This window comes from Cydia pomonella, chromosome 9 (genome assembly GCF_033807575.1).
Source record: "Cydia pomonella isolate Wapato2018A chromosome 9, ilCydPomo1, whole genome shotgun sequence".
Classification (NCBI taxonomy): Eukaryota; Metazoa; Arthropoda; class Insecta; order Lepidoptera; family Tortricidae; genus Cydia; species Cydia pomonella.
In genome coordinates, this window is record NC_084711.1 from 18,328,213 (window position 1) to 18,355,454 (window position 27,242).

The 27,242-nt window shown below is 34.9% G+C and overlaps 1 protein-coding gene across 3 annotated transcripts in view; it reads right to left on the bottom strand.

The window, feature by feature from the left end:
- LOC133521594 (cell adhesion molecule DSCAM-like) overlaps positions 1-27,242 on the bottom strand; it is a 114,291-nt gene that overhangs the window by 14,156 nt on the left and 72,893 nt on the right. Inside the window, exons 1-6 of one of the 3 annotated variants that reach the window (XM_061856632.1) lie at positions 20,364-21,131; positions 9,320-9,399; positions 4,384-4,813; positions 3,210-3,321; positions 1,315-1,397; positions 22-158 (exon numbers count right to left, since the gene is read on the bottom strand). In XM_061856632.1, coding sequence (XP_061712616.1) covers positions 22-158; positions 1,315-1,397; positions 3,210-3,321; positions 4,384-4,813; positions 9,320-9,380 — 823 coding nt within the window. In that variant the 5' untranslated portion in view covers positions 9,381-9,399; positions 20,364-21,131. Of the gene's footprint in view, positions 1-21; positions 159-1,314; positions 1,398-3,209; positions 3,322-4,383; positions 4,814-9,319; positions 9,400-20,363; positions 21,132-27,242 lie in introns of those variants that run through there. The other 2 variants (XM_061856634.1, XM_061856631.1) reach the window with 2 other exon arrangements.

The window sequence follows — 27,242 nt, forward strand, 5'->3', positions numbered from 1 at the left end:
TCATGCAATAATTATACTCACCCGGTACCCGCAGAGTGACACGTGCGGTTCGTGGAGGGTGCGCCGACAGCTGACAGTCATAAAAGGCTGCGTCAGTCGGCCGGACTTCTTTCACCTGTAGCCTCCAGATGTCTGGAGGGATGAAACGGGCTGAGTACCTGCAAAAAACACTACTTGTAAATTGTTGTAGGTTAGAGTCTATAAGGATTAGGACCTAATTTCCTGTCTTTAATAAATAAATAAATATTATAGGACATCCTCATACAAATGGGCCAAGCCCTACAAAAATCAAGAAGGATGTCTGTCTGTAGTATGTGTTGTGTATGTAGTATATAAAAGCCTATGTAACCCATTATTAGTCAGTAATGAAACATATGTATTCGAGAATTGTTGTTTGCTTACTATCCGCCGGCCGCCATCCTTATATGGCGACCCCTCCTCGCACATCACGCGTCGCGTAACCAATTGTAGACTGTTCTAATACATATGCTATGAAAAAGTTTGAAGATATCGCGATGCATTTCGTAATCAATTCGTTCGTTGCAGTCGAACTGACAGTATTACTGCACAAACTTTCGTAATTTCCGCATCGGATTTTTTTGTTTAAAATGGGTGACCAGAACATAAAGCAATAAAAAAACATCATAATTGGCTACTTGACTGTTTTTTGTAAATAATGTCAAACGATCTTGATTTTCCTGAGGATCAAATGTCTATATAGGACTCATGGCATTTAAGCAACACAAAGGTCAGAAATGAGAGTTAAAGTCTGACGCTCCCAGTCGACGATTGAAACGTCTCTAACAAAATGATAAGTCTGTCCTAAATGTATGGAAGATGAAGGAAATTGCCATTTTGACCCTGAAATATTGCGTTTATGTGTATAGTTGTTATACAATTTATTTTTCAATAAAATGTAAGCAATCGAATAGTACCATTTTCTTTTCTATTTTTGAAAGACAAAAAAAAAAAAAATTATACATAATTTTCAATTGTGGCTTCGATGCCTTAGCAGTCAAAAACTGTACGTTATCTTCAAATTGCCATACATTTGAACTGTTTTGTACAGAATATTGTAGACAAGGCGTCTCCAAGGAAAAAAGGATCAAAGATTGACCTATAAATGTTCACAGAAATTATTTGTAGGATTAGAGCTCGTTTCAGTTAAGGTTCTTTGGATGATTTTAAAAACAGAAATAACACAATTTTCCTGTCTAGACGGTCTCAGAGGATCGCAAAGTACTAAATATTTAGGTACTATAAAATAACATTAGTTTAATAAATACAAAAATAAATACCGGAATCTTTTATTACCTGTCGTCAGCTGTGTATTGTTGTGTACCCGTGGTTAGTAGTTCCATAGGTTCTTGATCGTTTTTTCTGCGTACCCAGGACACCTAGGAAATAAGTTAACGTTAGTGCGGTCACATCATTATGCTGGATAATTTCATACACCGCTAAACAACAGTACCCGATTGCTGACTCAAGTGATGTATGATTTGGCCCAGTCGGCCTAGCATATGATTGGCGCCTCAGTATCTCGTGGCGAGATAGACTACCTGTCTTTTTCTGATTATGTTAATTAAGTAGGGATGGGTAGTCTATCTCGTTTTCGTGGTATCATTTTCGTGGTTCATCCTGACTGACAAGCTGTGTTTGCCAGACTATAGCAGTGATAGTCTTCTTTTGTTCCATCGATCAAAGGCAGATGTCGCTCTGTAGGCGACGTTTACAAGAATAGGTTCAAATACGGAATTACAACGATAGTGCACGATACAGTACAAACGGAATCCTCATTTTCCTCCCTGAAAAAAGACTTAAGACGAAAATGGAGGGCCCGCGCGAAATCACCTTTTCATACAAAAGTAGTCCCCATTATCCTCTCTGGATATTTACATTATTGAAAATATTTGAACAGAATTAGTTGTATATCATCCACAGCTATGCCCTACGCTACGTTTGTTTATTTTTTTCAAATTATTAATTAATATAAGAGTTAGGAGCATTTAAAAGTTTGGATGAAATCTGGTTTTCCCTTGCCGACGTTTTCGTAGCGCTACGCTCGTAGTCGATCTCAGCGTTTTGCCTGCTTTGTAGAGGAAAGCGACTACGACTAGAGAAATTTAAGATACGTCAAATATTAGGTCTAGATAGGATATGTCAGTTTTGTTCTTCAAACAAAAACATCACTTTTGACACTGACATATCCGATGCATATCATATCTAGACCGAATATTCGATATATCTTAAAGTTCGAATCGGGCGTTAATCACCTATGCCCCTTTGTTTGACTTATTTCGATTATTTTATGTAAGAGTCAGGAGAGAAAAAAACATCAATAAAATGTCTTTTGATTCTTACAATACATTAAAAAATCGAAAATGTCAAACAAAGGAGCATAGTTATCCTCTAATAGGTACTTAAGGGGTGTACCTACCGAAATACAACCGTAAACTTCAAATGAAAAAAACTGATGCAATTGAGAACAAACTAAGGTTTTTAGAATAACTATAATAAAAAGCGACTTTTAATTTAGATAATTGACAGTTTTTTTATTATTATTTTTTCTGTAAGAGTGATAGGCAGCTTTTTCACAGCACATTCAGTGGCAGCTTTTTACGGACCCGTTTTTCATATTTGCCTGCACCAGCCCATCCTGATGGAATTGTTAATATTTTTTGGCTGTTTCATTCTTATCTTTTAATACACTTTTGATTTGAGCACAATAATAGTTGAGAGAACGGCACTATAGGACATTTGGTGATCTTGCTCTACTCTTCGATAATTACCAAATGTGATTTTTGTACGAAGGAAATTGTCGACTTGGCCTAGAATTAAATAACGCAAATTTTCGATTACTTTAGCTATCCTAACCTTTTTACGAAGAATTGGACTGATTTTCGTCGTAGTTCGTTCCACTTTAGCCGCATAGATATATGTACCCCAGTTTTTACGATAAATATGACGGGCATGCTTCGTTTCCGCAAATTCTATTAGTGATCTTTCTAACGGACCTAGGTCATTGTTCCTAGAGGTCTGCCGCTTCAAGGCCTCTGTTCAAAAGACAACATACTATATTAGTTATTTATTATGAAATGCACGAAACTTCGAAGTAATTTTAAGGGTTTTGAAATCAAGCATATAAGATGTTACAAATTTTTAAAATATTTGTAATTTATAATAAATTTATATAAGATTAAAATATTTACCACTTTGTCATGCAAAGCGTCGACTTTGCAATCCAGGTTGGCAGTGGAGCCCACGAGGGCCTCTATTTCTGGGGCGGCGGCCGTGTAGATGCCATTCCCGTTCCCAGGTCTGCTAAGCATGATTACAAAATAATGTTAAACAATATAGGTTTTTCGAAACTATTTTTGATGTTGAGCTAGTGTAATGTAATGGCGATAAACCGTCAATATTTTTCTGCCCTCTGGTCGGAATGCGTCAACTTTCGGCCCGCTGCGCTAAACGAAGTTGCCGCTTTCCGGTTCCATTGAGAAGAAAAATTGTACAAACCTCGGGCAGTAAATAAGAAAGCCTCAGATCACATAATATACTGGTTGATTTCGGGATCGTGATCTGCAATGTCAAAAATGTCAATACTTGCTCATACTGAACAAGGTTTCCCATGGTACCGATATGGACGTGATAAAAGTATACATTTCGTGTACTTCGGGGCTTCAAATACATTAGATTTATTTTCGGGATTTTGTGGTTAGTCCCATGGGGGAATTTATTCATTATGACCATCTTAACACATTTTTGACATTCGTGATTACGACCCCAAAACCATGCAGAATAATTGTCGGCCGAGGCGAAGCCGAGACATTTATTACTTTATTTATTGCCCTAGGTGTGTAATATAGTTCCAATATACATACAAGTACATATTCCTATAATAGTGCTATAAGGTAAGGCGGGGTAAGACGAACATACTTTATTTTCCTCGGGGCAAGACAAACAGTATGAGGATTCTATACAAGTGTTTGTCTTGTCCCGGTGATAGTCTTACCCCTCCTTACCTTACTTATTATAATTGAAAAACATCACTTTTACTTTTTATTCCCAAATACAAAGTGAAAGAATTTCATTTGTAAAACCAAATTGAACACCAATATAAATTGAAATATTAAATTATTACGATATTTTATGCAATTCCAACAATTTCTAATTTCAATTTAGCTAATATCATTCGTAAACAAATTCACCAAACTCAAGCAATATCCCAATTAAATTACTGTTACTATTCGCTAAATAATCAAAGGATCCGCAAACAGAGATCTGCCAAAGCTGGCAGAAATTTAAAATAAATATGCGTTGTTATAGAGATCGTCATAAATTTTCGCATATATCAGTGTCGAGATTGATTGATTGAGCACTTACCTATCGTTTTTGTGGTGATGCGTGTTGGAGTATGTATCGAAGATGTAGTTCAAAAGCGGTGCGCTTGAACCTGTCTCACCATATTTCCTTTGACGTCGCTCCGTCATTAAAGGTGGATTTGGCATGACCGTCGTGGTCGTCTCTAGATCAGCATTTATCACACTCACAGCTCTTTTTCTATTCCTTTTATTTAATGCATTATGTACAAATTGAGCACCTTTAAAATTATTACTTTCGCCTTCATGGCAACATGTACGATTTATACTGTCTTTAAAACTAGGTAAGTTGCTAGGGTTTGTCTTGGATATCGTCTGGTTGAATAAGTCTGGAGTTGTGTGAAGCATTTGGTAAACTTTGTTAATAGTAGGTTGCGAACTTTCTGTGCGGTTCGGGGTGTTCGAGCTATTTGAAGAAGAGTCAGCGTCGATGCCTGTAAATAAAAATATAAAATTCAGCATTTAAATAGGCTGGGATATTGTTTTGCATGTTGATACACTTAGTAAAATGGGTATTCTGATCTACATATCTACTATGTTATTATCGGCTTGATTCGAACTTTAAGATACGTCAAGCATTTGGTAAAGATCGTATTGAATATGTCAGTTTCAAAAGCGACGTTTTTGTTTGAAGAAACATCACTTATGACACTGACATATCTAATCCATATCATATCTTTAGCAAATGCTTGACGTATCTATAAGTTCGAATTTAGCCGTCAGTCATTGACTGTACAGATTAATTAATTTATAAGTACAAATAAATCAAACTAAAATTTTTATATACGGGAATACAGTTCGTGTCATCCACGATGACGTGCAGATTTGTCAAATCTAACCTTTAATGTCATGACAATACGAGTCAAGGCACGCGTCGCCGTGAATGACACCTATTATGTGGCCGTGAATTAATCTAGGGGCACGATTTTCTTTTAGTTGGTAGATATATTTAAAAAGAGAAATTGGAACTCAATCTTCACAAGTCCAATCAAAGTATGTCGTCGGAAATTCTCTGTGGGTAGCAATTTCACGGAGCGCGCGCACAAGATAAAGAACAAAAATTTTAACTATGAAATAAATCAAATCCTGGCTCGTACCACTGGGTTTTTTAGAACTTATGTACAAAATATCATTTTATATTTATCATTAGCTTTTTGGTGAAGGAAAATATCGTGAGAAAACTTGCATACATCTGAATGTGGAGTCCTCAATCCGCAATCGTGCGTGAGAGGAGGCCTGTGCGCAGCAGTGGGACGTATATAGGCTGAATTATTATTATGAAATATAAGGTCTTTGTTAAATAGCTGTAAAGTTTCGTCTTCGTACTATGCTTTGTATGGTAATTTATCGGCTGCGTAAATAACCAATTACCTCTACAGTTACCTGTATATTTTTAAAAACAAAATTAGACAATTTTACACAGATCGACTTAATTCCACAGTAAGCTCAACAAGGCTTATATTGTGGGTACTTAGAAAACGATATATGGGAATTATTATTATTAAATACATAGAAAACACCCATGACTCAGGAACAAATATCCGTGCTCATCACACGAATAAATGCCCTTACCACGACTTGAAGCCGGTACCATCAGCTTCAAAGGCAGGGTCACTATCCACTAGGCCAGACAAGTCGTCAACCACCAATCTTTATAAGTTCACAAACGTTTTCAAATTAAACGTGTTATCTTTAATCATTTAGATTTACATCCTAAACACATCATGTGCGCTTAAGAGTCCCCGGCAAGCTCGGCCGAATTTCACCTTCCCATACAAACGGAGTTTCGTTCTTATTTTAAAACTACGTGTTGTATTATAATAAAACTTTGCACATGTAATGACGTGAGGTATATCTAGTTCTGTAATTAGTTAATATAGCTCCATTTTATAAAACAAATGAACTTCAACTTCAACATTTATTCAGCAAATAGGCCACAAGGGCACTAAAACACGTCAACATGGAATTTACATACAAACAAAAACAAGCACATCAACAATTAAGTATAAAATACAATTACAAAAAAATAACTAAAATAATAATAATAATAAAAAAACAGATACAAAAAAAAAATCTAAAATTATTTAGAGGTGTAAATATCTCTAAATGTCGGAACTAAATGACTTTTGTCAAATTATCCTTAGATATGTATAGAGTCTCTAAGAGTCAAAATTCCGTATAATTAAAACATTCATTAGGATAAAAGAAACATACGAGAACCGAATGTGGTGTCTCACTGTAATTATATACTCAATAAAGTTAGCTTAAACAGACCAGTCTCCACAAACAGCACCCGTTCACGAGTATGACGCGTATCTCAGCCATCGGGAAAGTGGCGACCCGATCAACGACGCCACCGTAAGTAAAGACTTTTAAGCAAATGAAATAGAGCAAATTATAGTTTTATATGAAAATCTTAAATTCGCTGTATTTTTTTTTATTATGGTATCTGAAGGTACTATTACAGGCATAGATACTCATATACCTTATCATATTGTAAGTACAAAGTTTCAGAGCAATCTAGCAAGTCATTTTAAAATGAGAGCGTAACTACGTTAATTACTAATTTATTTTTCAAAGTGTTCATATTTTTTTAATGACATTTATACGACTGTAATTTTTAATATTTTTTATTTTGCATATTTTAGTTTAAGTTATACATGTTATTTATAGAATTTTGATTCATTTTAGTACTTATAGGTTAAATATATTTCCGACATGATTGTAAAATTGTTATGGAATAAATTATCTTATCGTTTGTATGGAGAACCGAGCTTACCGTTAATACACGACGAATTGAAAGTTAAACATCCAAGAGGAAATTAAAAGCGAACAAATGTAATCAAAGCAATTCAGAACAAATGTAAAGGGTCAGACTCAAACGTAAAATGTACACGTAATTAGGAGCACATTTGGCCGCTTTATGCCAAAGTTGTATTCCAACCCTCTGATTAAACATCATGGGCTATCGAAACAAACCTAGAGATTAATTTCCCATCAAGCGATCCTCCTTACAGACATTTTGTATAAAATCTCCCGCTGAATTAATTTAGATGAAAAAGACACTTAAGAAACACCAGCTGAAGGCTCTCCGGTTATCAAATTTATTTTTGAGAGTCTTTTTCTGGTATAAAGGAAAATATTTAATAATGGCCAGTCATTTGCAGCCTTTTGTGTTTTAGACTTTGAAGGTTGAAGGGAATTCGTTGAAGATTATTCGGTTCAGATTTTGGGTATAAAGGTAAAGATAGTTTATTTCCCAAGTAGGTATATTACAATGCGCTTATGAACGTCAAATAAAGCTACGCCGGCTCTAACACTACACCTCTGACCCGAGAAGATTTAAATCCCTCCTAAATTGTACGAGGGTATCCCAATATGGGACCGGCAAGAAACTCGACGGAATACATCTTTTCAAAACATTACATCTTAAAACTAACATGCATTAAACAAAAAAACTCAATTTAAATTAATATGGAATTTAAAAAAAAATTAAATAACATACAGCTAATGCATGACGCTATCATTGGAAATTGGTATAATATAGATAGATAGACGACCGGTCTGGCCTAGTGGGTAGTGACTAGTGACCCTGTCTGTGAAGCCGATGGTCCCGGGTTCAAATCCTTGTAAGGGCATTTATTTGTGTAATGAATGATAAAGTCTAATATTGATAAGTAGCTTATTATTCAGTAAACTAATGTGGAAGCGTGCAGCTAATGAAAAATTAGTCTTGAAACACTCTAAACCATTCTTTAAGTCTGCACCCGCGCGGTAATCCATCGTGGATATTCATAAAGTGCAGCTAGGTATCACTTTACTAAATAAGAGCACGATTCCGAACAACTTCATGCTTTGGCGAGCACACTTTTGACATTAGTGAAATCATCTTAAGAGGCTGTCAACACCCAATGTCCTTGAAATTGATGTTACTTAAACAGTTTTTTAAGAAAGACTATTTGTTTTAGTCAAGTAAGAAAAATATATGTTCATATTAATTATATTTCAAAGACCGTGGTTGTACTCGATACATGATTGAACGAAATCGGCTCGATAGAAAATAATTGCAAAGATTGGTCTTAAAATCACAATTAAACGGTTTTATGTCTTCATTGTTTTGACTTATGGGTCTGCAATTAAAATCACAATTTCAAAAGATTTATATCCAAACCGTGGTTGAGTAAAATATTACACTAATAATCCACTTTTTTTTATTTAAATTTTTTTCTTATTATTCTCTTGCCCAGGCCCAGTAACATGCGACAGTGCTATCTCATTTACTCCGATACAAATAGACAGTGTGCGCGCTTTAGGTATGGACAGCCTCTTAAATTTGATGGAAGTTACTCGTATGTAGACGACCGGTCTAGCTTAGTGGGTAGTGACCCTGCCTATGAAGCCGATGGTTCTGGTTCAAATCCCAGTAAGGGCATTTATTTGTGTGATATTTGTTCCTGAGTCATTGGTGTTTTCTATGTACTAAGTATTTATATATTACATATATCGTTGTCTGTATACCCACAACACAAGCCTTCTTGAGCTTACTGTGGGGTTTAGTCAATTTGTGTAGTAAAATAATGTCCTACAATATCTGTTTATTTTATTTATTCATTTTACAAGTTTTTATTTAGTTTTACCTGTCCCGTTGTCTGTCTGTAATCAAATCTTCCATGTTAAATTTGACCTACTTCCCGGCTTCCGATGAAGCTGAAAATTTGCAAACATAAAGTCTGGTGACAATGCAATACTATGGTACCATCGAGCTGATCGATGATAGAAACAGGAGGTGGTCATAGGAACTCTGTGATAAAACAACGTATTTGTTTGGGGTGTTAATAGTCTCAATTAGTACCTATTAGTTGCCTGTGGAAAGAAAAGTACAATCAGCGATAAAAGCTTGTACCAATTTTCTTTTTGCCAAGGATTATTAAGAAGATTACCTCGGCAAGGCAGAGCGGCTAGCGCGGCCAGGACAAGCGCCGCGGCTGCCGGCGCGTTCATGCTGCTACATCCTCATACCCTGCAACAATAATATTACACGTGAATATATCGAATCAATTTTAATAACAAAACTTTATATTTATTACTCCATATATTTAGTGCTATAGTTGTAGCTGAAAGTTGTTCCAGCTGCGATCGCGCCATTACGTGCACTTCAGCTGGTTATGGCGCGCGTGCCGCGGCCGCTGCAGGAAACCAGCGCGAGCGTGGACTTCTGGCCGAAGGGTGTGGTATATCTGCGGTTCCGTGAGGATCTGCCTTATCCATAGGCCATATTTGCCTGATAACAACATGTTTGTGTTTAATGTCCTAAAACGGATCACTCACGTGTTTTTAAGTTCGCTCGACATGTTTTCCTGCACGCATTGGGGGACCAATTGAGCAATCTTTGACTTAAAATGGTAACGGGCCTGACTCGTGTTAGTACATTTAAGGAATTCACTCCATTCTTAGGGTTCACCATTTCTTTCCGTCCTGTCAGTCCGTGGCTAGTCAATTAGCTATAGCTCTAATTAATACCTATATAATAACTTTGTATGGAGAAAAAAAAAGAGAATACATTTTATCTCCAACAGGCTCTCTTTATTCTATTATGTAATAGTAATCTATGTGCAAAATTTTAACTGATTTAGTGATCGCTATAATTTTATGATTTGCAAATATCTCCTAGATCAAAAAAGGGATATTCAGGCCAACTCGAGTTTAAGTTATTCGATCTTGTTCTGATATGGTCTGTCAGTGTGTCATTGTCAATGTGATCGTGGATGTATTGGATAATGTAGCACGTGTAGCACATTAACGTAGGTAATATGAAACTTAGGTATTATGACACCAATTCGATTTGAAGTTAGGAATATTGAGAATGTGTTATTTACAAAAAAAAAAATAGGCATCCTGGGATTCAAGCATTTTGACATTATCGACCCGATTTGAACAAAGCTTACAAGATGTCACACCGATACAATACTGATCTGTCAGTATCAAAAGTGCCCTGTTTTGTTGAAGAAACGTCACTTTTGACTAGCATTTTGACACTATCGACCCGATTTGAACAAAGCTTACAAGATGTCACACCGATACAATACTGATCTGTCAGTATCAAAAGTGCCCTGTTTTGTTGAAGAAACGTCACTTTTGACACTGACCGATCAGTCAATCCTGATATCGGTGTGACATCTTATAAGCATTGTTCGAATCAGGCCGTATTCCGTTTTAAGAGGTAGGTATTTCGGAAAATGGGTAAAACGAAATAAAGCCATCGTCTCGCCTACACACTGACGGGTGGTGCGATCAATGTAATAACCGCTTTACTGTCACTCAAAACAGAAATCTCTCACGTGCCAAATTGTTTTTATGCAAATAAATTCAATTGGCGATTACTTTAGGATTACTGATGACGTTGAAATACGGTCTACTGCTAACATCAGAGTTAATCTTAACGATTTTAGACTTTATTATTTACTAAAATGCCTCATGGTATTAAGTCCGCCTTTTGTACTATAAAGTTTTCTTTTGTGCAATAAAAGGTTAAATAAATAAAATGGCACTATATCGCATATAAATGAATTTTAAAATTGCGTCCGACGTTTCGAGAACGGTATTTAAATATCGTTGGTTGAATGAGCAAACATCACTTATTTAAACATACGGTCATACAATAAATATTGTTACAGCTTTTTCTCTTAATCTATAGGTCCTAAAAAAGCTGTAACAATATTCTCCATTTTTGTTAAACACATATAGAATTATGAAAAAGTACCTTTCTTCGTTAAGGTTCAGCTAAATAGTAAGAGGTCATCATGATCATGTGTATTGTGCGTCAACGAGTCACATCCTTAGTGTGCAAAACGTTCAAGTTGATAAAATAAGGCCAAGTGCATGTACTTAGTTCGAAAAACGAAGCTAGAAAATGCTGATGTCAACTTTAAGAGGCTGTCAATACCTAAAGCGCGCACACTGTCTATTTGTATCGAAGTAAATGAGATAGCACTGTCGCATATTACTGGGCCTGGGCAAGGGAATAATAAGAAAAATATTTAAATAAAAAAAGTGGATTATTAGTGTAATATTTTACTCAACAGCGGTTTAGATATAAATGTTTTGAAATTGTGATTTTTTCTTACTTAACTAAACAAATAGTCTTTCTTAAAAAACTGTTTAAGTAACATCAATTTCAAGGACATTGGGTGTTGACAGCCTCTTAACCAGTTTTCATTTGAGATCACGGGGACAATATCATCCTCGACACATCGGGAGTCATTTCAAAACATAATTATATACGGTTAAGTCCCGTTTTCGTAAATAATAATGTGTTAAAATATTGAAACTGTAAATCAGTGATTTTAGACATTTAAGCGCAATTTACACCATCCCACTAACCCGGGGTTAACCGGTTAGACGGTTAATCCAGTGTCAAATTGTACAGGTAACTATGGTAACTCCAGGTTTAACCGGTTAACCCGGGTTAGTGGGATGGTGCAAGTGGTCCTCAGTACAGATTAACTTTAATTAGAACCGTATTAGGGATCTCAGTATAAAGTACACAAAATCTGAATATACATACTAGCAAGTCACAGCCCGATTCGAAGAATGAGATACGTTAAGTTCTGGTTTAGATATCGTTTCGATAGATTATCGTCATTTATGTAGATATCGTTTGTATGTCGTATAATTGACAGAAGCAGCTCGATTCGCACTATGACGTTAGAAATATCGTAGATAGATCTTACTGGGATCACAGCGGAATCAAAAAAACGTCAATTTTGACATGTCGTTTAGTTATCGATCTTTTAAAGATATTTCCAAGATCTTAAAAGTGTCTTAATCATTCTTCGAATCGAGCCGTCAGAGACTGAGAGCAAAATCTTTGAATTTGCGAGGGCGGCTCACACTTCTTTTTGAGGCTTTGCCTATGTTTTTATTTAGAGCTTAATGCCTAAGACGGTCTTAGAAATCGTCTCATGAATAAACAAATGTTTGAATGGGAAACAAAGACTGATAAATAAGAAAGACTGTTAATCTCTTGAGATAATAAATAGAGGGAGTTGACGCTATACTCTGTATCTTTAGGTATTTAAATAAAAGTAAACAAAAAATTTGTACATTTTCGGGTATATAACTACCCGAAAATGTACAAATTTTTTGTTTTACTGGTTAACCAACCAAATACAAAACCGCCTGGATCTGTCACTGAACGATATGACTTTAACCTGCATTATTAGATCATGTAATGCTTTAATCGACCCGCAACTGGCTTAAAGAGCCATTTGAGGGTAGATTTTGTTAAATTTTATTTAAATATCCAAAGATACAGAGTATAGTTAGTTTGAGATTTGAACCCAAGGCCAACGCTTATCAGGTGCCCAAACCCATAGGAAGACAAACAGGTCTAGTATTCGAATCCACATCCGTCGAAAGTTGAAATTAACAATCAACACTGTACACATTACATACTTAGAACAATATAGACGTGACGTTAGTTTGAGATTTGAACCCAAGGCCAACGCTTATCAGGTGCCCAAACCCATAGGAAGACAAACAGGTCTAGTATTCGAATCCACATCCGTCGAAAGTTGAAATTAACAATCAACACTCTACACATTACATACTTAGAACAATACAGACGTGACGTTAGTTTGAGATTTGAACCCAAGGCCAACGCTTATCAGGTGCCCAAACCCATAGGAAGACAAACAGGTCTAGTATTCGAATCCACATCCGTCGAAAGTTGAAATTAACAATGAACACTCTACACATTACATACCTACTTAGAACAATATAGACGTGACGAGTTCAAAAAACCATTAAATCATAAACTATAAACAAGAAGCGTTACCAAGGAACTAACTCATCGTAAACTATTGATTCCAAAAACTTGTAACTATTTTGGGAAACGGACTAGGAAATACTTGGTGCCCATGATCTTAAATAATGTTACCGATCAAGTTAGATCCTGTCATGATGTGTCCAAAGTTCTGTATAAAAAGAGGCTAAAGAAATCACTATTGGACAGGTTCGAGCAGAATTCGTGACTCGCTTATGTTATCTTAACTACGTCACTAAGTATATATACCTAACTAAGTAATATAGATCTTTTTTATATAAGAAAAATGTCACTTCTGTGGACAATATTACTAAGGATAAGGATTAGGATTACTAAGGATAACTAATCAGATGGATCCCAGACCCGGTGTGGAGCCTTTCCACATTAAAAAGCATTCATTAGCATCACATATATTTAAAAACGTTAAAATTACTACGACAATTTCTGTGGGAATGTTCTGTGTTGGGTCTATGGACAGGCTTGTTTCGGTTATATGTGTAAAATCATTTATTGACAAGGGTTCTACAGCGACTAAACTAAACCAATAACTAGCTTAAACTTAGCAGTTATTTTAATTTACAATGTTAATGTTAGCTTGAATTACATAATACAATGACCTGTGATCAATAACAGTATGTGATAACCACTCTGAAGTTTAAGTTTTAACATACCAAGGTTTCAATATACATACGTATGCAAAAGCGGCTATAGTTATTAATATTTACAATACCTACTAGTTGATGGAGGGTAGATTTAGTTTTTTCTGCCAACAAACTGTACTGCAGTTTGGCAGATTAGTAACGTAATACTTAGTTTAGTTTAGTAATACGTTTTAAGGCTTTTTGTAATCTTCTTTTGATTCAAATAAAAAACAAAAAAAAAAACATGATACTATCAACATATGATAGTATTAACTCATGTGAGAATCAACAACTGAGTGAATTAGTTGTGATGATTTGATATGGACACGATAATTGATTATTTAGTTAGGTAAGTAAATTAATTAATTAATCAGCGTAATATTTACAAAAAAACGTAAAAATATTACTTTAATATATTTTTTTACATTTTAAGTCTCCTCAAACGCAACGCAGCCATACTTGTCTAAGCAATTTAAAAAGTTAAAAGTTAAATTTGATTCGCAAAATGATTTATATCTCTACAGAAAATAAAATTACTAAAATAACGAAAATAATTTACAAAGTAACTTATTAAAAACATAAAATACAAAAAAAAAATATTTTAATTGATTATTTAGCATATCAAATCGGCATGTGGTTCCATATATTTCACTACCAGTAATTGTAGAACAATAGCGATACCCGATTATGTAATTGTAATAATGTAATCATCAGGCACGCTAACAAGACTGGCCAAGAATAGAAAAGACTTTGCAAAGGTGGCCACCGACGCCCGCTAGAGCATGGCAACAGATAAAGAAAAATAATGTAATAAATTTGAAATATTACTTGTCCTATCTTATTTATTAACTAGTCTCTGAAAGAGAAATAAATATGTCGGCGAACGTGAAAAGTAAAATTTTATGCAAAATACGTTATAAGATTATCTACGTAGGAATATGTTTTTCATTTTGCATGCTCTGAAAGATACGTTTCTGCTCTAGAGCATTTTGCTTTCTAAGTACGATTTTTTTCATTTTTTTACAATAAGCAATTGATATTTGGTTTTAATTTATAATCTGATATTTAACTCCCCATTTCATAAATAACGATACTACCTATTACTTAAATGAATTGCAAGTATTCAAGCAATATTTTAATATTACTTTGTCATTAAAAAAAAGCATGTAAGTATTTTACTTTTCTCGTATTCGAAATGAAAAGTAGTGTTTAACTGGGATGAAAGGCACCTTGGTTAACAATCTACTAATAAAGTTGTTTGTGATTAGTATATTTAAATACGACTAAAATTGTACGGTTAGTACAAGACAGTGTACGGTGATTTTATTAGCTCTTGTAAAGCGATAGCTGGACTTAACAAGTAGCACGTGGACTACCGGCCGTTGACTCCAAAATGGTGGTTAAACACGTTTCAATATTAATTCAGTTTACTGTATAATAAACTATCGATATTACACTTTAAAGAATATTAATAAGCAAAAAACAAAGGAATTTATCACGAAGCTAACTGTCAAGATAACGCTCGAACCGGAAGTCGATAATTGTCCTAAAAATAAAAGTAAATGGAGTCGTTTGACATTTAAACATAATGATGAAACATTTTATTAACAATAAATGATCGTGTTTCCCAACGCATTCCGGAGCTAAAAATAAATAATTAAAGAAATACAAATAAAACGGTCTGGGAATACGCCATGACATTTAAACGGAGATGAAACGAATTGTGATACCTACATTGAATCACAAAAACGCGTAAAAACAGTACGATGGTAAGAATAGGGAGTATTATTGCATTGTTCTGCCGCCTATGTGCAGCACTATCACAAACTGTAAACCATAGAGTAACTTATATTCCTATACTTCGCCGTAAACAGTTTTTTGACAAGTTTTCACTGATTATTTGTTATGAATTATATATTATGGTATTCATCTCATCATCTTCCTTGCGTTGTCCCGGCTTTTTGCCACGGCTTTTGCTCATGGGAGCTTGGGGTCCGCTAGATATCGAATCTCAGTACTTGGCAAGGGCACTAGTTTTTAAGAAAGCGACTGCCATCGGACCTTTAACCCAAAAGGACAACTGGGACGTATTACGATTAGTCCGGTTTCCTCACGATGTTTTCATTCACCGAAACGCGATTGGTAAATATGTTTTAAACTCATGCTGTACCGTTCCCTGTCTACACACAATCTTTGTTGTGCGTTGCTTAAATACTTTTTAGGGTTCCGTACCAAAAAGGTACAAACCTTACACTAAACTACTAAACCTTATGACGCGACTCTGTCCGTCAGTCACATTGCTAAATATCTCGACAACTAACTTGAACTATCAATTTCAAAGATAACGAGATATGGAGGCTAAAATAAAAATCTAGGTACTAGGTCAAGTCGGGTAGATATCGTTTGAAAGAACTTAGATCGTACATTCCGTAACATATTTTTTTATAGAGATTTTTTTTTTATGAAACTGAATGTTAAAAAAATACCATTCCCCATTTTATCCGAAGTTTACCAAAGAAAAATTATGATTTTTTTACAAAACACAAACAATACAAGTATTACTGGCAAAATATAATCATATCTTGATAACATTTTTAATTAACAGAAAATATTTCGGAATTTAATTTGCAATTAAACCACCTTATGTATGTTTAGTATAAATAAATAAATAATTTCTTTATTCAGACACAATCTTCCACATTTTATTTAACAAATACTAGTTTAGTTAGTTAGTTACAAGCTATGTTATTAAGCCTAAAATATTATTGCACTTAATTATCTAATTTAAAAAAAACCATCCCCAGAGGTTTATAAGTTCAGACATCCAATGTCTTTGCAAGAGACTATCTGGCCTGACCGCTAACATATTTAGTATGCTGCTGGCACTACCCTGTTTTCTGCTCCTGATGGACTATATATTATAATTTCTATAAAAGAACAATAAATATATCTTCTTTCACATGATAAAGAAATATTCCTGAGAAACCAACATATACATACATTAGTAAGAACACAAGCAAGCAAGCAAGGTCGCACATATTAGTAAGCAATTTGCTGATAGATGGCGCTGTACACGATTATACCTGTGTTGCGGCATAGACAACTATTTAATCTCTTTGGCTGCGTGCTTGTGGGTACTAAAAGACAACATTTTGACCACGGCTGGCAAAGATTTGCTAGCCTGAATACGAAGAACCTTCAAGGCGTTCTTATGGCAAGCGACAAAAGCGACATTTTGCCGGCCGGCCGTGGTCAAATATAATATTATTTTCATGCGTAGAAAACATCCATAACTCACAAAGAAATATTTGATACAAGCACAGAAATAAATGCCCTCACCGGAATACGAATACGAGTAGGGGCCGGTTTTTGAATTTCGATTCCGTCACTCGAATATCTGTGGAAAACGGCGGAATGCTTTTTTTGAAATACTAGCGATAGAAATTTGGGAATCTAGTGGTATTGATCACTCGTTTCCAATTATATTAGTAGGATATAAATGCACATCTGTCTAACCTAGGATTTAAACTAATTCCTAATGTCGAATATAAGGTCCTTGATGCGGGCTTCTCTCGACTAAATAGGTAATTTTGTACACATAATTTGTAATGTTTGTTGTTTGTCTTTCACAAACCCCCATTATTCGTGAGCAATGTTTCGTTGGTACATTAGCTATATTTTTTGTAACAAAAACCCCTTTTAATTTAGCAGAAAATACGGGTACGATAAACTTGTAAAGGAAACATAATATAAGGAATGTTTTTATACAGAAACAATAACTTATCCTGTTCATATCTTCCTCGTGTGTCGTTCATGGCACATATTTGCACAATTATGGAATGGATGGAAACACAAAACGTGTTTTTCTTGTGCCATCAAGACGATGAAAAAAGGTAGATACCTGGAGTCCATCTAAGCTAACATTACATCAACATGAATATAATAAAGTGTGGAAGTGTTTTTATATAAGCATATCATATTTTCATAGGAATTTGACAATAATGATGACATACTCACACTTTGTCATTGCTGACACCATGTGGAGTTAATTTGGTCCGAGTCTATTTTGTCTTTTTCTTAGGTATGGCGATATTGTATAATGTATTCTCTTCTTCCTTGTCGTACCCTCATGACTGAGGGACGTGACGACTGTGGACACTCTTCCCCAGTGCTCTCCAAGCCGCTCTATCTTGGGCCCAGTGTATCCTTGCCTGTAATGTGGTATTTGTCTCTGACGGTATTAAGTCTGCCCAACGCTTGGCCATACGTCCATCCCTACGCTTTCTTGCCATGTGGCCAGTGATTATGAACTTTTCCAGACTATCTGGCCCTGTCCTGCTCAGATGGCCGAAGAAACCAAGTACATGTTGGGTGCAAACAGATAATGTATAAAACTAAAGCAATCATTTAATGTATTTCAGAAAACAAATTAATAAAGTTTTCACAACGTGATATCATAAATCTGCATAATATAATAATTAAAATTAGTTCCCTCAATTCCTCAGGGAACCCACCTTGTCAAAACTACATTTTGACAAAACAGACCAATCAGACGTATATTCGGTTTTTTTATTCCGTAGACTAAAATAACATTTCATGTGGTACTAAGAAATGTCATGTCTTACATATGAAACGTCATTTTAGTCTACGAAATAAAAAAACAGACCTTAAGTTGTTATACTCCTTTAAAAAAATAGAAAAATAATTTTTCGAAATCGGTATGTAAATGACGGCGATCAGAGCTTTAAAATACAAACTTACACTGAATCGAGAAATCCTTGTGAAATATTGAAGTTGGTTAAAGAACTGCAACAGTTTTTATGAGGTTAAAAATTTAATTGTTTATTTTATCAATGAATATCGAGGGTATAACATAATTTGATAAGCTTGACCACATTACAAATATGGGAACTATAAATTGAAAGAGATGGCACAACTACGAATGGGCTACATAAATATGGGTGTTCACATCTTACTCAAAAATATGTCCCATAGCATCTTATTGCAATGTAATAAGAGCGTAGTACCATATTAATTTATGAGACGATTCTTTCGATACATATTTTTGCACTTGACTGTACATGAAAATAACTATTTAGACCCTTATTCATAAACATGTACTAAAGTTACGATGGCGCTAATAGTTGTTTGTCTCTTTCCATCATACCAATACGTCACAAAGGGACAAACGATTATTAGCGGCATCGTAACTTTAGTACATGTCTATGAATAAGGGGGTTAATGTTTGTTCAATAAACACATTGAACAACCCAAAAAACCTAACTTTGTATCATATTTAATTTATTGTACATTTATTAGATTCCTTATGCTAAGTATAAGATGAGTGCGACTACAATTTAAAACGCGTTTTTTACGCCGTAAATAACATAAAAAACAATTTTTCTTGATTCTTTTGTATACCTACCACATTGGCGCAGTCGTGTGTTGTGACGTCACAGGGCGTGCACTTTATACTTTACGCGCAATATTTAGCTTCGTAATTTAGATGTTTCTGGGGTGCAACAGATAGCAGGTTTATAAGTAAGAAAGTAGTAGAATTATAAAAAAAAAAAAAAAAAACATTTATTTATAGCTAATTATCATTTCTGTTAATACCAAATAGACCACGTTTACATTCCAAACCAGTGGCCGGGCAATATCGGATTTTAGAAATTGGCTGCCGCGAAATAACCAGTTACTATTCCAACACATTTATCTTGCTCAGACTAGTAACCGAGTAGGTAGATCTATCATCCTGACCTATATTTAAACGTTATTAATGCAACGTATCCTATTCGCAATTCTACGAGTTCGTGTTTAGGCACCTACTTTGTTGTATTCAGATGCATTTAAGCTTAGAATAAGTTAAAAAAAATAAAAATTACTGCTTTGGGTACTTGAACTAACGACTTCTGGATCGATAGTCCAGCACTCTGCCAACCAAGCCACCGAGACCTCATCTATAGCCAGCAAACCATTCCACCATTTGGGTCTAGGGGACCCAGCGACATCTATCATTCATCATTTATGACATTTAAAGTATGTGGATGAGGTTTTGTGGCTCAGTTGGCAGAGCGTATTAATCCAGAGACCGTGAGTTCAAGTTTCAGCCAAGGCAGTATTTTTTCCACTTTTAAAATTATTCTAAGCTCAATAGCATCGTTTGGAAACGTTTTTGCTTGTTAAATGTGTATGCCTGGTAAGGGCATGTATTTGCGTGATGAGCATGGATATTTGTTCCTGAGTCATGGGTGTTTTCTTTGTATTTAAGTATTTATAAATTATATATATCGTTGTCTAAGTACCCTCAACACAAGCCTTATTGAGCTTACTGTGGGACTTAGGACTAAGTGTAATAAGGTCCTATATAAAATAAAAAAAAACATTAATTCAGATTCATTTTAAGAATAAGGATTTAAGTTAGAGGGTTTCAGAGACAACAGTATTTTATGAAATTGTACTATCAAATTAGGATTACATGCAATACATAGACAAATTACTTATAGACAGGGAACTCACCCTAGAAAATGGTTCTCGATTTCAAGAGCAACAAGAAACCGAAACCTTCACCGATGCGTTGTCGCGTGACACTTCTTCTTCTTCTTTTAAAATATGGCTTCCATCAAATCTATGATGATTTTGCCAATGTCAAGTTATGTTGTAAGTTTTAAGTGTGCTCGTAGAGCATGACGTTGTTCGGTAGTTGCTTTTAGTAAAGAGATAGCTGGACTTTACTAAAAGCCACGATGGATTGCCGGGTGTTGATTAAAATATGGTTAAACGCGTTTCAAGATTAGTTTTTCATTAGCTGCACACTTCTACGATAGTTCACTGCATAATAAGCTATCAATATTACACTTTAAACTACATGAATGAGCAAAACACAAAAAATATTCTAGAGACGTGTTCGCCATCTTGAATCTCAACGACAACCCCGCGTGACACCTGAACTTTACTCTTACAATAAGTCACTGACATTGTCAAAACTGACATATACGCTATCGAGAATGTAATTTACTTTCTATGCATCTCTCTTGCACTTATATGCGAGTACGAGCGAGATGCATAGAAAGTAAGTTACGTTCTCGACAGCGTTTATGTCAGTGCCGAACTGGTGGTAGCTACACTTATATGCGGCAACTGATATGTTTAAACGTTCCAAGACAAATAGTTAAAATACAATATCCCAGTTCCTTCCTTTTATTTTCGTTGTTTTCGACTAAAAACACTCAATGGACTCAAAACTTTAAACGTTGAACAATAGGTGTTGTTGGGCTATTTTAGTTATAAGACTTAGATTTAGGTTACCTAATTTAATTTATTGTATTATATGGATAAATTAAATTATTGCATTTTAAATCACGACATTATTATTATCACGTTGTAATATTAAATTAATATTTTTAACTTAATTATTATTTTAAAACCAGACATTTAAATTTTATTTCATTTCTAATTTATTCTTATTAGTGATGTTATGATTAGACAATGCTTTAAATTAATTACTTAATTACTTTTTTTTATTAATAATTTTTAAATGTTTCTTTTTATTATTATATCGTGTAATTAGTAATGTATGGGTCTTGTTATCCGAAATAAATGATTAAATTAATTAAAAAAACTGGCCCGGAAAACGGTATAAGGTGTATTTATTACACCTATACATATAAGGTGAATTAATTCTGAAAGGAACAGAATATCGAGTTATTCCAAAAATGGATTTCAATATGATAGAATTTTGAGTAGTGTCCGACCGAAGTTTCGGTTTCGGTTTCGGCATAAGAATAGTTTTTTGGCCGAGGGTTCTGCCCTAACCTTTCGGTCGCACCGAAACTTTTGACCTTGAACTTTCGTATATATTTTATGTAGTGTTAAGACTGTTCAATTTTAACGGTGATTTTATAAAATCTTCAACTCTATGATGCTCTCCAAATGTTTAAAATATTTGATTTGCGTTTGACTTAGAGTTAGCAGTGAATACTTGCCAGTGCACCATGATTGCACAGCTACAGCATGTTCTACATTAATTCGATGCATTGCGGAAAATATTTGACTGTTGAGGAACAAATATGTAGCAATTGATGAATTGCGAGCTGTACTTCAATTGTTTTTGAATTAGCAGATTAAGAAGTGTATGAGTCAAATTAAACAAGTCATATTTGGAGCTTGGTTGATTGTGAACTTTAAAAATTAAAACTTAGAATTGGTACATTTTATTTTCCGTTTTTTACATTAAACTTGTTTTATAGGTTGGGCTTGAATAAGCCCGATGGTCCTGGGTTCGAATCCCGGTAAGGGCATTTATTTGTTTGATGAGCACAGATATTTGTTCCTGAGTCATGAGTGTTTTCTATGTATTTAAGTATTTGTATATTACATATTTCCTGCCTATATAATATAATGTAGTTTATGTAGTTTATTTCTCATTGTTTGTAGTTTCTATTTACTTATTTTATAAACTTTACACTTATGTGGTTTTGTTTTGCACTGCCCAATAACTTTATTTCTAGCCACTGAATCGCTATCCGAAGGTTGTCTGGAAGAGATCGCTTTTTAGCGATAAGTCCGCCTGTTGTTACCTACTCACTTATGTCCTTTTTTTGTTTGTAGCATGTATTTTTCTTTGTAGTGCACAATAAAGTGTTTTTATTATTATTATTATATTTCGTTGTCTAAATACCCACAATACAGGCCTTCTTGACCTTACCGTGGGTCTTAGTCAATCTGTGGAAGAATGTCCTTTAATATTTATTTACTTATTTATTTATCTTATAAAGTTCCAATCGGGCTGACAGACTTTCTTAAAGCAATAATTCTAAACCCACGCATTTTAGTATACGTACCTAATCTTATTATTACTCGCCCGCAAATCAGAGTACAGTATGTGAGTCCGCTGTAGTTTATAGCTATGATTAACTTAGCAACCCAACTTTACCAGCAATGCAGAAGCTAAATGAAACACGTATATCGTTAACTTTACGAACTTAGGAACAAATCTTGAAGTAACATCCTAAGAGCGTTTTCACATTGCCCGATCCGATATCGGATGGAATTCAAATGAAAGACATGTGTTTTTCGGTATTTATTTATTCATTTGATAAGTCATTATTACTCACAAACAGATAACGCCAAAAGGCGGACTTGATGCTATAAAGTACCCTCCTGTAGTTGTTTTTTTTTTTATAGGCACCTTACAATATCCGATCACAGTTTGACAGTTTGACACTGACAAAAAGTGTCTTTCTTCACCCAAAAACGCGGCTAGTTTCGTGTGACCCTTATTTATATTTGCCTTGACAACATAATCGTTAACTGAGAAATAAAATGTTAATACTATATCCATCTCATTCCGCCCAGTACAGTGTCGCGGTCGGGTAACGGTGTGTTGCGATAAGCGGGAATTAGCCCTTCACCCATCTGCACAGATTCGCCGACCCTTCCTAATCGGCCGGCCGTCTGTAATTCGCTTTACTTCGTCGAAGGCACAGATCACAACCCACAGATGCCATTTTGTTTAAATTTGTACAGTTTTTTTACATTTGGAAGTTTTTATGTTATTTGAACTCAGAATCATGAGCTCTTTTGATCCTAATAAAAGAAAAGTGTCCTGCGGGTCTAACGTGAAAACCGAAATCCCTAATTGCGGGGATCATTCCCTTTTACTCTCACTAAGTCGTAATTAGAGTGACACAGAAAAATGTCCGCAATTGACGAACTTTTTTTGCGGTTATAGCCCTAAAATGTACATACTTTTTCCGTTGCCGTCATACAAAGTCTATGAAAAAAGGCAATTAAACGTAAATGAAAATCTTAGGAAACTTTTTCCTTTTATCAAGATCGAAAGAGCTTGAGCTGCTGCTGTGTAGAAATAACATGAAAATGATAGAACTAGTATCTAAAAATAAAATGGCGCAGATGGCGTTTTAGTCCATGATCCCGTTTAGCTCAACACGCATTGTTTCTTTCATAAAGTGGGTGTTCAAATGAGCTGCTCCTTATTTTCTAAGTAATAAAGTAAATCTTTACGTCATTTGATCGTCGTTATGTCATTGTTATCATCTTGATCATTTATTCTGTCCATACGTATGGAAATTAGAAATATCAACAAATAAAATGTTAAGCTTAAATATGAACTGTTGGGTGAAATTTTTATATTTCATATTGATATACTCGTATCTATTGATACTAATAGGCCATCCCGCGGCAGTACATACTAAAATACTTCCTAACATACTCAGAATACTCGTATAAGTATTCAAGCACCCATGTGTCGTGACTGCGAATTTTCATAAACACTTCACGCGGAGTCTAGAGGAAGAAGCTTATGGTCGAAGGTCTAAGGATAAAGCTAATGTTTCGGCAGTCTCAGAGGATAAGAATGTTTTGAATAAAATATTAACCGAGTTTGTCGCGGCGTGATGGCGCGAACTCAACTTGAGCAGTTATTTAGAATTATTGCCGGGGAAGGTTAAATTTGGTACATTTTTAATAGGGCACGTAAGCTTGAGGGTTTGTTTTTGTTACGCTTTTTTAGGGTTCCGAAATTCAACTAAAATCATTGTTTTACTATGTTAAAAGCCTAAATATACCCGTCTACGTCTATCCTACCATAAAGAGGACACATCGCGTCGTTTGATTGGTTATAGGTTATACATATAGATAGATAAATAAGTAGGCTGAGAGTGCTAACTCCATACATCACAGTTTTCTTACTTAATAAATAACAAGTTGTATGGTAAAACGTATTTTTAATAAGTTTTAAACTCGCGTAAAACTTATTATGAATGATGATTTATCTATGTATGAAGTGAGCAGTCTAAGCTTATTTATTTCTCTGTGGTTATAGGCAGCAGTGGCTATAAACGTCAAAATTATTTTTTTAGTGACTTGCAAAAGTAATGTCAATTTTATCCCAGTGTGCATGTTTTTACAAGCTTTTTATTAACTTGCAATGTACCTATGTATGTACGGGTCAAATCTCACAAGTCAAATTTGACCCACTTCCAGGTTTCCGATAAAGCTGAAAATTTGTGACAATGCAATATTATGGTACCATCGAGCTGATCTGATGATGAAGACAGGAGATAGCCACAGGAACTCCGGTCATAAATTGTTTCGATTAGTACTGTGGAAAGAAAAGTACAGTCAGCGATAAAATCTTGTACCAAAAATGCAATTTTTGCCAAAAAGTTATTTGTGTATTGATAGAGAGTAGGTTGGAGTTCTGCCTTATTTTAAAATAGTGTTTAAATTTTATCGTTGAACTAGAATAGAGGCTGGTGATTTCACTTAATTATAAATATTTAAATAAGGTACAAAAACATGTCAGAAACAATAAATAAAAACTTAAAATTACAATTAATCTAAATACAGACTATACGAAAATAAAACTACACTAAATATATTGACCGTATTCGTTTTTGCTGTTCTTCAATCAAAACTAGTCAAATAACTTAAAAATTTCCTTCAAAAATACAAAGGAACCCTCATCGCAAGACTTTCGACTCGCATTTTTACATATTTTCTCCTTGTTTAATATGAATACGTGACAGGATTTGTTCAATGACGTGGTTTGTTTTTACGATGAAAGTGGTTCTTGTTTTTCGGCAGACACAACGTGGGTTTCATCACGTCGGACTCAAAACGAAATATTGGAAACGAGTTTACCTTTGACAAACTGGTGGGATTATATTGCATTTTTCGGTGATGCGTCAATAAATAAATATTGAAAATACAGGCACAAAATTTAATAAAAAGTGGCAGAAACTCTGAAAAACTACCTGCTAGTGCTATAGTTACTTAACTTTTTTACAACATCTATTTATATTACTGAATAAATTTATATTTTTATGGTGTATTCCCATCTGTGCCCGCCCCACGTGACCACCACCATACAAGAGGCGGGCACAGATAATGAATATTTTATAATCCTTCAACAAAAAGATAAATATACCGCATTAAACAGAACAACTTAAATTTAATTTCGTAACTTGACAATTTGATAGAAAAATCCCAAATGTATGACCTAACCATGAAAAGATCCCTGAAGTGTTATTATGTAAGTAATTAAACACATATTTGTACTGGATCGTTGTATAACTAGAAATGAAATCACTTTTCAGTACAAGAATAAATGAGAAGTGTCACGTATTTCTACATGTCGTATTGCAATCGTCAAAAACGAATTAATTAAAACGTCTGTCGGCTAATTAATGCAAATTGCTGGTTAAGAACTAGGTTTTATACAGAACAATCTCAATATTTAAAAATTATCTCAAGCGTAACGGCTTGCAGCTCAAATCTTCTCATGAAAAACATATGGAAATGTGTTTATTAAAGCCTAAACATTATTTATTTCATGGAAATACATACAAAAATATATCTAAACATAAAACTACTTAAAAACTAAACTTAATCACTAAACCCTAAATGTATCAGAACTTAAATATACACTAAATATGTATAAAATAACTACCTACCTACTGACTAGCGGGGGCTGCCCCCGATGCAAAGATCCCCATCACGCTCGCTGCGTTGCCGCGCTGGATTTGCATCAGGGAAAACCCGGAGCGGGGGTCAAGGCCTCTTTCTAGCAGGCGACGACCCAGATCCCGGAGGAAGGACTTACCCTCAGCGCACCAGCACCCCGAAATCTCATGAAATATAATTAAGTAGGTATATAAACGAGCACACCAAACTACAATGCATTATTCAACGGTAAAATATTACATTTACATTTAATTTTGAGGAAATTTAAATAGCGTCAGGTCTATTAGCTCTGGCTCAATTGTACAAGAGCAAGGCACTGCATTGGCTAAAGAGATGTACATTTGAACCACTCAGAGTTTTAAAATTAAACCCGTGTTGTTTTTGTTAGTTAACTCCTTTATTCATTTTTAGGTCTTAGTTAAGGTTTTTTTTATATGAGTATTAAAGTTAAAACAAGTTAAATATAAAAGACTTACAAAAGGCGCTGGTGGCCTAGCGGTAAGAGCGTGCGACTTGCAATCCGGAGGTCGCGGGTTCAAACCCTGGCTCGTACCAATGAGTTTTTCGGAACTTACGTACGAAATATCATTTGATATTTACCAGTCGCTTTTCGGTGAAGGAAAACATCGTGAGGAAACCGGACTAATCCCAACAAGGCCTAGTTTACCCCTCTGGGTTGGAAGGTCAGATGGCAGTCGCTTTCGTAAAAACTAGTGCCTACGCCAAATCTTGGGATTAGTTGTCAAGCGGACCCCAGGCTCCCATGAGCCGTGGCAAAATGCCGGGACAACGCGAGGAAGAAGATAAAAGACTTACAAAACAATACCAAATACATATAAAAACCTAACCTAGGGTGTCGGGTGGTCAGGACCGTTAACTTATCACTTAGCTAAGCATTTGAAAACTCAC